General features: G+C 35.5%; 1 protein-coding gene across 1 annotated transcript; it reads right to left on the reverse strand.

The window, feature by feature from the left end:
* Nucleotides 1-110: 110 nt before the first annotated feature.
* Nucleotides 111-7264, reverse strand: LOC141317297 (autotaxin-like). Its single transcript, XM_073833043.1, has 8 exons — nucleotides 7058-7264; nucleotides 5326-5371; nucleotides 4288-4427; nucleotides 4036-4171; nucleotides 3107-3184; nucleotides 1501-1633; nucleotides 1015-1168; nucleotides 111-571 (listed from the first exon to the last, which is right to left on the reverse strand). The coding sequence occupies exons 1-8, from the start codon at nucleotides 7139-7141 to the stop codon at nucleotides 401-403; spliced, it is 942 nt and encodes a 313-aa protein (XP_073689144.1). The 5' UTR covers nucleotides 7142-7264; the 3' UTR covers nucleotides 111-400.
* Nucleotides 7265-12011: the final 4747 nt, after the last annotated feature.

Raw genomic sequence — 12011 nt, forward strand, 5'->3', positions numbered from 1 at the left:
ATTCTTTTTATAAAATTACCAAAAGAACTTTGTGCAATCTGTTTAATGTCATAAAAACAAAAAAACAAAAAACAAACAAAAAAACAAATAAAACACCCGTCACGACAGAACAGGTTTGATTACAGTTTACAGTACAGACATCTTTTAATTTGGTTACATTCAGCACATCGAACATCACAGGTCAAAACATTTCTACAGTATTATTACAAAATTCATTTAAAAAATTGCTCATGCGTATAAGTCACTGTCATAAAGGAAGAGAATGTTAAAAAAAATCACAAGGATTAGTAATGAAAGAACAATAAATATGATAGTTTGCATAAAAAATATACACCTTACTTACTACACCTTACGCCTTACAACTCAACAGTTAGGATGTAGGGAATGCTGATGCAGTGGTTTAGATCTCACTCTCATATGTATGTAAGTAAGTTTTCAAAGAGAGAATTTCCTCATAGGACCTGCTGGTGCGGCGATAAAAGTCCAGTCCTGTAAGTAACTCCACATCTCGTATACGTGCTGTGTGTGTCTTCATCAGTTCCTCGACCCACTTTGTCTCGTCCTCTGAACTCTAGATGAGGAGAAGTATGTTAAACACTTACAGAGTTTTTCTTGCCTGTTATTGTACAGTAAACCTGCACAATTTTAACTTACTCAAAGTACTTTAATGACATACTGAGTTAATTTCATCATATTTTCTACGTGCCACATCTGAGACTGTTGTGTACCAGTACAGACAATTAAAATGATTAAGTTGACACGGATGTAACCTGAGGCAGATGGGGTTAGTAAATTATTTTATTAGCAGAATTTCAGAATGTCAGACTACCCATATAAGCTTCTATTTGCAAATATATTTACTGTAAAACATGAGAAGAGAAGAGAAGAGAAGAGAAGAGAAGAGAAGAGAAGAGAAGAGAAGAGAAGAGAAGAGAAGAGAAGAGAAGAGAAGAGAAGAGAAGAGAAGAGAAGAGAAGAGAAGAGAAGAGAAGAGAAGAGAAGAGAAGAACTTACATTACAGGTTTCATCATTATCTGATCGGTGTGGAAGGATGAAAGAGAACACACTGAGAGGACCAGCACAAGAGTCAACAGTCTGTGTGTAATCCAGACAACTTGTAACCACAACGTAGTAATGACTTGGGATTTGCACAGAGCCACTGACATACCTGTGAACAAAGAAAGAGATACATACTCAGACTGAAGGATTTTAGAAATTCATGTACATATTAAAACTTGTACTGCTTTTAGGTCTTTGTCAACTAGTCATGGATCAGATAACTTCAGATGCAGCATGGATCTGGCAATGGAAATATGCATGCATTCATTACACACACCATTTTAGGTGCACAGACTTCTCTTCACTCACAGCATTACCAGAAAGAGCAAAGACTGCTGATGCTGCATGTGGAGTCATTCAAGATAAACACTGACCCAAAGACCTGTCAACTACTGGTGCACTTAAATGAACTAATGTATAAAGACTGTAAAGACAACTTACTGTTTTATTGTCTCTGCTGAATCCCTAAGACCATTGTAGTCATAGTCAAAGATGGGTCCAACGACAACATTCACTCCGTTTCTCTCACTAGCATAACGTCTCACAAGTGATTTCTGAAAATAACCCCACACACCTGAAACAGCCAAACAAACATGAGAGAGAGAGAGAGCGAGCGAGAGCGAGAGAGAGAGAGAGAGAGAAAGAGAGAGACATAAATTGTTAAAAGACAGAAAGGAAAAGATATGGATCTTTAAAGACAGAACAAAAATATTAGATATTAGCATAATGACTTGAATGAAGCATTTCATAATTTCTTAGTACTTTAAACTATATAAGTTTGTTGCAAATCTAAGAATGAGTATTAAAAAATACTATTGCTGTTGATTTGAATTTTGGGGGTGGGGTTGAGGGGGGGCTGGTACTTTCGATGTGGCCTCAGATGTTGACTTTAACTTCAGACTTCATATTTTGCATAGAGGAACTAATGTATCACCTCTCAGGATCAACATGCTCAATAATTATTAGACAGAAGGGTGATGTTGCAATACTACTGTAATTGTTACCATAAAAAGAAAATTAAATTAACTGGTTTTACTGTTAGTGTTATTATTAATATTATTTACTCACAAATATGAATGTAACTAAATCAACCTAAATAAGTGTGTTTATACTAACACTTTTTATTAGTTAAATCAGGCAGAAATAGTTCTTTAAGGTTACAGCTGCAGGAGTGCAACTTTTACTAGTACTAACAGAGGATGAACAAAAAACAGAGCACATATTCTGTAGTACTAAAAGGGTTGTGTCTCTATGTAGGTGGCAGCTCAGTTAACTGCCCGAGTCCAGCACAGCTAATCTAAAGCAGACACAGCATCCATCACTGCCTTCCCATTTCACCTCCTCTGCCAAACCCTCTATATAGACATTTATAGATTCCAGACAGGCAGATTCCATGTGGGGAGTCCATTTGAACAGCATAAAGGAAATTTTATTTACATGTAAAATGACGTTTTCTGTGAATATTTCCTATGAGGGATACAACGTGTGTGTACAGTTCCTGAAACAGAGGTGGCACTCATTCAGTGGCCTGTTTTCAAAGTCCTACCACAGGCCACACACACATACTGCTTTCAAATCACAGGCAGACATACAAATAAAATTCACCTACAAGGGTAAGTACGCAAACACACAAGTACACTTAATGAAGTTTCCTTACCTTTTTTGTAGGTGTTCCAGGGGGCCATTTAAAGCCACTCTGTTACACTTCTAGTAAGGCAAATGACTTCTGTTTCTTTCCCACTGTACTAGGTAATCTTCAGAAGTTTGCAACCTCGCAAACCTATTTCTGCTAACTTGTAAAAGTCTATACTGTCAAAGCAATATTATGTGCAGTTTGGCCTATTGTGTTGCCAGCATTTGATTACACACACATTCGAATGCTTAGCACACATTGTATATGTGAAATCTTAGCAATATTTCTTTCTGGCATCAATAAATGCACATGCATAGCTATCCACTGTAATTGGTATATTTATGACGCTGTAGAAGGGTCATAAAGTCATAAAAATACACTTAACTATATACAATTTCTTTAAGGAACACTTACGTTTAAATGCTGGGTGCATAGGTACAGTGTTAGTAATGAGAACAGCATCATATCTCGCTTCCTGGGAGGAGGACAACTCTATAAATCAGAAGATCATGACAAAAAAAATTAGACAAACATCAAATCATAAAGCTTTGCAGTCAAAATACTTAACAATTTTGTTTACTAAAAACAGTGTTCTGACCCATCTTAGACAAAAAGAAATATTTGTTTTTGACCAACGCTATAAATTAAGATTTTTCTGTTATTTTTAATTTTAAAGGTACCCTATTATGCCTCTTTTGACAAGGTAATATTAGTCACAGGTGTCTGTAGAATGTGTCTGTGATATTTTAAACTTGATATTTTATACCATGCTGTAAATGTGTGCTATTTGTGTGTGTGTATCTTTAAATGAAAATAAGCTGCTAGTTGACAAATTAATGTAATTGTTGTAGAGTTTTTTCAGCTGTTTTGCTACGATGGTTAAGCAACACACTAAATACTTAAATGATGTTTGCTATGCTGTATGAAGATATATGACACATATAGTAGAACTTTAGTGAACTTCAGTTTTGTGTAAACACATTTGGTTGCAGACATGAGCAACTCATTTTGAGACACTGTTTTTGATCTATTGGGAAAAAAAAGGAGTGGGTGGATTTTTATTACACAGTGTATACACACTGCAGACAATTCTGTTCAAAAATAATTATAAGTTAAAATAAAGGAATTTTGCATAATATGTCCCCTTTAAGAGTAATATTTAATTTAAAAAAATAATTTAATACAGTTTAATTTGGGTCCAATAAAATGATTAACAGGACAGAAACAGATTAAGCCCAGTGCTATACTCGTTCTGTTTAGCTGGCTCCTGGAACTGGCGTAGCTTTAGTACATGAAACTGCTGAGGCTAGGCTGCACACTACAGAGAGAGTATGAAACCTCACGAGGTGGATAGAGGAAGCTGTAGGAGATCTGTTTGTCTGCGCGGTAGCTTGAGCAGGACTGACTGTAGGCTGAAGGAACTCTAATATCAGGGTGAACACAGTTACTCAGAGCCTCAGTCAGAGGGGAGAAATCTGCCTGCAACAGAACAGGAACACAGTCAGGTTTAGACTCTAATACAACAGTCAACAGTTTATCTGTTTATTTTATTTATTTATTTTTGACAACAGTCTAACATCATTTTCCAACTGTACCTGCTTGGATACAGTATAAGACGTCCAGAGAGGCATGGACAAAGCTTCACTGTAGCCACTAATGTAGTCACTATGATGAAGGATGTAGTATTTGGTGCGAAACATGACTGCTGGCCGACCGTAAGGAAGATTTTTGTTGTCTGAAAAGGAAAAAAAGTAATCTTTTAATCTGAAAAACAAAGTGACAATATATTACTACATCTATCACTATATCCATTAAAATTCCAAAACCTAAAAACAATTTTTTTTTTTTTTTTTTGGCTAAACAAAATATGACTTTCTTTCTTCTATGGAACAAAAAATGAAAAATTCTGCAAGGCCCTAATTTTTTTTCCACACAATGAAAGTGAAGACTGAGGCTCCAAAAGGACCTTTAGACATATCTAATGGCACCATATTCAAATTTGAATGTAAAAAAAAAAAAAGAAAAAAAAAAATTGAGCTCTGGTAGATAGTATTTCAAACAGTAGAGTCTGTCTGTAGCAATGCTATTGCATACTTGAATGCAATGTAAGTAATTTTGGAATAAATCATCTACTAAATAAATAAAATGCAGTTATCATTGAATACATTTCGGAAGAGATAGTGTGTACTACATAATACAAAATACATAAGAATGACTAAATACTGACAGAGTTTTATATTTTGTCACTTTAGAATTATAAGGTTCTATCTGACATTTTTGTCAAAATTGAGTTATTCACATAATTCTTATTCTGTGACAACTTATTTACATTATTTGATGCTTCTTTTGTATGCTATGTACATTTGGGACCTTTTTTTTTAGAAAACAAAAATGGTTCTATGTACAGAAGTCTATGGAACGCAAAAACTTTGAAGCTCAATATCTCGAAAGAGCTCAGAATGCAGATAGAACCCTATAATTCTAAGGTGACGATTTGGGTGAACTACTATTTTACAATCAGCAAGTCATTTTAAGATAACACTCATGAACCAGAGCACAGTGCAAGTTAACTGTACATCAAACAGCTCATTCAGCATCACTATACCAGTCCAAAAAGAAATAAAGGGAGTTACCATCAATAACTTGTCTCAGTCGTTGATTGAGCTCTTCTACTTTGTTCTGTAACAGACAGAGCCACAGTGACTCCAGGTTATAGCCTCTTACTAGGGTCACTTTCAATGCCCTCTGCACCCTACTTTTTGAGCGCAACTGCAAAAGATTAAAGGTGAAAACCTCCAGCAAGAAATCTACATCTGAGAAGAAGGCAAAAGTACTTTCAGAGGCAAGGGGAAGAATCACTTTGATCCAATAAAAGAAATTGAATTGGAAATGTCAAAATAATCTATATGCCAGGGATTTCCAAACCGTTCCTTGAGCCTCCCCAGCACTACACATTTTTGGATACACCCTTTAGGTGACTAGAGACCTGTTCAAAACATCCAGAGAACTAAATAAATACTCATTTGTTTTTGTTTCAAGCAATGAATATTTAGATCACCTCTCAAAGGCAGAAAAAACAAAGATATGTGAACGTCACCTGCTGCAGTATTAAAATCACTAAAAACAGTGGGACATTCTAAAACCTTTAATGTGAAAAACACTTAACATGTTTTAATGTATTAAGACAGTGTTATTAAAATATCAAATTCAATATACACCTTGATGATGATATTATATACAGGCAAGCAGATGAGCACAGAAAATGAACGTACATCTTAATGCATTAAGCCAGTGGATGCACTACACAGCCAGCACTGCACATTTTGTATGTCTCCCTATATCTGACACACCCACTTTAGGTCTTGCAGTCTTCACTAATGTACTCCAGAACAGGTTTGAAAATCACTGCATTAAGCCATATCAGGCATTTTCTTTTTTTTTTTTTTTTTTTTTTAAATGGAAAAATACTTTATTTCTATTGACTTCATTTTCAATTTAGCACATTGTGTTCATATTCTGGGTAAATCTGTTCACCTGCATATAGTTTGCATCATCAATGAGGTATATACTAAATTTTGTCTTTTAACATCACTTTCTAACTTCATTAGTACTTAGTACAAACTTAGTAGTTGGCCATTCCTATAACTATAAATAGAAGAATCCAGGGCTGGAGAGGCTCAGAGAACACTTTGAAAACCCCTGATCTAGGCTGTTCTAGAAAAAAGCAATGGCAGCCAACTTTCATTTGTGAGAAGGACTCGAGGAGAAAAAAAAATAAAGGCATTAAAGCATGCAACAATGATAACTGATACAAGCATCTGTACATGCACATAAAGCAAAGACTTTATGAGATTTAAGAGGGTTTGATAATTAAAATTGAACTGTGATAGTATGTAAGATGCAAGAGTAAAGACTTTAGAATCTAGTCATCCACCCCTTCATTAAAACTGCAATCATTAACTTGTGCACAATATTCCTGAACTGGCATTTTTTAAATAGAAACAAATATTCTTGAAACTATAATTTCTTAAGAAAATGATGCTTGCCCATGGTTGCGATGTGATTGCAATGGTGCTTTATAGGTGGTTGCTAGCACGCTGCTGAGTCGTTCCCAAATGGTCCCAAAATAAGATATGGGTCCCTACTTCAGTGAAACTGCTTGAGTAGTTTGTTTTATTGTCCACCAGATAAAAATGTAAGTGTTCAGTTATACACCAAAGCTAAATATTATGGTATGAACAACAGTAAAAGCAGTAATAGTAATGTTCACCTTAGCAAAACTATTATTATAAGTGTTCAGAATAAACAATTCCTAATAGACATGTAAGAAGATTTATTAAGACCTGAAAATACTCTATCACTGACCTTGTCTTCACAGGTACAGCCCAGGTCATCATTAAGAGCTGTGACTGGTCCTACAGGGTTTGGCTTGGACACTTCTTCAGGCATGCTGGGTATGTATACAGGGGCTCTCAAGAGCTGGTTAAGGCTACCATGGGTACCATTATTAGGGGCAGGCTTTAAGCCAAGGAGATCTGGGAAACATGGAGGCAAAAGATTGTATGTGCAAACACACTGTAAAGCATTACACAATCGAGAGTTATTAGAGTTGCCAAGTATGCATTTGTTTCTACTGAAATTTTTGAAATGTTTGCTGTGGTTATTTTTTATGTTTTAATAGAAATTAATTTATTTGAATTTTAATTACATTTATATTAAAGGTGCCATAGAACCTTGCCATAGTTGAATAACAACAGTTCTGTACATACCGTAAGTCTTAAACACTATTGTTTCCTCCTTCTTATATAAATCTGGTGTTTACAAAAGACCACTGAAAAACAGGCCAATTCCAACATAACAGCGACTATGATGTAATAGTCTCGGGATCATTAATAGTCACGCCCCCAACATTTGCATAGCCGAATCATCAGAAGTTCTGCAGGTAGGCTATTGTGAAAAAAACAAAGCGAGGACAATAGCGAAAATGGCAGATCACGGAAATAAATGTTATGTTCCAGGTTGTGCAGGAGATGTTGGTGTCTGAACTCAGAAAGATACGGAAAACAAAGAAAGGCATTCTAATAAATTAAGGCAAGCCACTAAAGGGACACGGTTAGCTTCTTGTTAGCGCTAGCCTGTTACATTGCAGTACATAAGATTTCACTTACCACATAAACAGAGTATGGAGAGATGACTGCGCGGACGATGGCGAATGATTTGCAGATCCTGATCACCGCTGACAGCATCTAAACTTGTCAAATGTGGTAAGTACTGCCGCTGTAGTATAACCTTACACAGAGCACGTGCGATGCAAATCTCAAAAGTGAAACTAAAACGTTATCGTGCATTCAAAACAGCAGTTTCAATGCCCCGCATATTAATAGCGGCTCGAGCTCTATAATTAAATATACATTTTCCTCCATGTGTTTCCTTCTTGCTGTATGAGAGCCGAGCGGCTCTGTGAAACAGCCAATCAGAGCAGAGCTCATCATTATTATTCATGAACCTTCCAAATAAGGTAAATAACAGACCATTTCATTCTAGGGACAAATCCTAGGGTTGTAAATGGACATGTAAAACCATTTCTGGTGATTTTTTGCCCTTACCTAAGCCATGTACCTTCTATGTAGATATCAGAGAACAATTTAAAATATTGCATCAATGCATTCTATGGCACCTTTAAATCATGTGTTTTTAATCAATTCATATCATACCTAAATAATCTCTTATGCTATACAGGAGACATGCACACTTTACTGTCGTTGCCACTAATGCATGATTACATTGATTAATATAAACAGTGCGCAATCAGAAATAAGTTCATTGATAAAACTGAAGCATCATGTGCTGTATTCAACCAATTTTCTTTAAAGCCTGTCCTGCCTCAGCTCAAATTTCATTTATTCATGACTATCCCTTACATTATGACTGCCAAGCTCACATTTTTCTATGGAGGTAAACTATATATATAATATATAATATATATATATATTAGGGGTGTGACGAGATCTCGTGGCACGAGATCTCGCGAGACTCCGATGTGTCCCGCGAGATCTGACTGGTCTCGCGAGAACGTGGCGATATCATGGCAAAACATTTTGCAGTGTTTACATTAGGGCTGCATGACTAATAGTTATATAAATATCACGATCTCTATTCAAACACCCATGCGATCTTATTCATGAATGACAACGATTCAGCATTGTCTATTACAACTGTTTCACGCTCCACTGACGCCGATGTGAAAGTTATTGAAGACATTCAAATCTGCATTCTTACTGCTATGGTTTCAGAAAGCAACACAAACAGTCTTTTTAACCACATAATCATCATCATGTCTTTGTTACAGACATTTAAATAACATAAGTACTGGGATAAAAGCTTATAGTTTGGATATAAACACTTATTGTCTACAGTAGCGATCAAAAACGAAAGTATAACACGTATGTAGAGCAACGTTTATTCTCTTCACCAGGAGAGGGCGACAACTGCACGTTTAAAAAAAGTATTTTTCATTGAATTAAACATTCAAGAGATTCCAATAGTGAAAGTCTTTATTAATTGAGACACGGGCTCCTTCATTTTTTTTTTTCAGACTTAAGCAATGAACATTATTTCAGAACCACTAGTAAATTATGTAATTTTGTTTAATTTTCTAATCCTTTTTTTCTTCAGAATCGTGATCTCCAGTTTATAAAAGACAATTGTTTTTCAGTTTACCCAGAATCATGCAGCATTTTTATTACTGCATATAATTCATTAAAATATAAGTTTAATTTCATAAAGTACAAGTTCATATCAAAATGCACCTACATTTATTTATTTATTTTTTTTGCATTTTGTGTTTTTTGTTGAATAAAATACTATTGTCCCCTATATATTTCATCATTGAGGATTTATTTTAAAAAGTTAAAAAATCTCGTCTCGTCTCGTTCTCGTGAACCCAAAATCTCGTCTCGTCTCGTCTCGTGAGATAAGTGTCTCGTCACACCCCTAATATATATATATATATTAGGGCTGTCAAAAATAACGCGTTAACGGCGTTAATTATTTTGTTGTCGTTAATTACATCAAATTTTTTAACGCATTTCACGCATGCGCGGAGTGACGAATTATTTGTCAGGAAAGTGGTTGGGGAGCTAGAGGCGAGATGGAGCAAGGTGAGCCTATGGACGGATTCAAATATAAAAAGAATGATGATGGCACAGTTAACAAGTACAAGCCTGGGCGACAGCCCCTCTGCAACTGGAGTGGTTATAGCCAAGCATAGGCCCGGTTCTACTGGGGTAGACGGTGCTATATACCCTCAAACGAAAGCAAACCAATTGAAGATCTGGCAAACAATCCAGCGTTGTTCATCTCCTGACTAAGTGTAGACGCGATGTAAATAAAAGATTCATTGTGTAGTTTAGAAAGCTTTATTTATTATAACGGAATGTTGTGAGATCTCTATGAACTAAGATTTGTGACGCTTTTAGTGATAATAAAGGGAGCGCTCTTTGCACTTTCCATGCCATAATCAATTCAGAATTTGTTTGAAACTTTCGTTTTTCTTATGTTTTGGGAATTAAATCTGCATAGTTGTGCTGGGTTCATTCTCGAAAGAGCGGTGACTGACACAGTGACAGAGTGGAGAGTGGAAGATACATAAAGCCGCTTTGCAGGTCATCGAGGCACCAGCTCAATCATTTGCATTTTTTCAGTGGAAGCAATTTAAAATTATCCGTCATTTTTGCTCACAAAGGAAAAAGTAATACACCAAAAAACGTTGCAGTGTTTTTATAAAATAAAGAAAACAAAAATGATGCGCTTTCTGTCGTCTCGTTCTTGAACAGGAGTGCTTAACAAAAATAAAGCTAAATGCATGCCTCACAGACATGATAAACATATCTATAGAAAGTTTTAAATTATTACTTAACGAAATAAAACAAATCGAAAACAAAAACTTGTTTAATATGTAATCCTTAACGATAAATTTCTCTCTCAAGGCGCGTCCAAAAATGAGATTGCAGGATCTTTGCGACATTGACTCACATTGACTCACATTGAATACACTTTATTAATTAATAATTCAGATATGTCCTTACTCTTTCCCCGACACATTTATTATTTATTTTTGCCGGTATTTTGTGGCAAGTTTCAGCCTACTGCGTGCGATTGAACGCGATCTCTTCCAGTTGCGCCATCCGAGCCGTTGTCGAAAGTAAAAGCGAAAGTCTTGTGTTGTTTCCACCAGCGCGACATAATTGATGGATGTCTAAAATATAAAAAATAAGGAGTAGCCTAAAACAGGCCCGATGCGGGCCCTGGCATAATATGAAAATGTGAAAATTATGTATCTGTGTCCTGTTATTTATATTTTGGTATGCATTTCAGAAAAAAAATGGTTAGGATTCAGGTGTCGTTGCAAATAGTGATTAATCATGATTAATCCACTGAAAAGTCTGATTAATCTGATTAAAAATTTTAATCATTTGACAGCCCTAATATATATATATATATATATATATATATATATATATATATATATATACAGTCATGGACAAAATTGTTGGCACCCTTGGTAAATATGGGCAAAGAAGGCTGTAAAAATAAATCTGCGTTGTTTCTCCTGTTGATCTTTAGTCAAAAAATCTGCAAAATTCAAACATTTCTAATATTATGAAATAAACGGTTTTCTCTAATACACCCTGGCCATAATTGTTGGCACACTTGTATTCAAAACTTTCTGCAACTTCCATTTGCATGAAAAACAGCTCTGATTTTTCCCCCTTCATGCCTGATGAGGTTTGAGAATATATGGCAAGTGATTTTAGACTATTCCTCCATACAGAATTTCTCCAGATCCTTCAAATGTTGGTGCTCACTCTTCTTCAGTTCATCCCACTCATTTTCCATAGGATTCAGGTCAGGGAATTGGGATGGTTATGGCAGAATCTTGATTTTGTGTTCAGTGACCAGTTTTTGTGTTGATTTCGATGTTTGTTTTGAATCAATGTGGTGATGGAAGATCTAACCATGACCCATTATAATATTTCTAACTGAGCAAGTCAGTTTTACCTTTTTTTATCTGTTGGTATTTGATATAAAACATGATGGCATGTATCTGAACAAGATGTCTAGGACGGACCTTTGGTGTAAAATTAGGTCCACAAAAAAGAACGTCTGGTGATATATTTCAATGTGGACATGGGGCACTTTTTTATCCCTATGTGCACCAAACCTTTAATGTGTTCTAGCTCCAAAAAAAAAAAAAATCTCATTTCATATGGCAATAAAAGCCAGTCCTGGCTGAAGTTCCAGTATGGTAAATTAATAT

The sequence above is a fragment of the Garra rufa genome, unplaced genomic scaffold, assembly GCF_049309525.1.
Source record: "Garra rufa unplaced genomic scaffold, GarRuf1.0 hap1_unplaced_670, whole genome shotgun sequence".
In the NCBI taxonomy this organism is placed as follows: domain Eukaryota; kingdom Metazoa; phylum Chordata; class Actinopteri; order Cypriniformes; family Cyprinidae; genus Garra; species Garra rufa.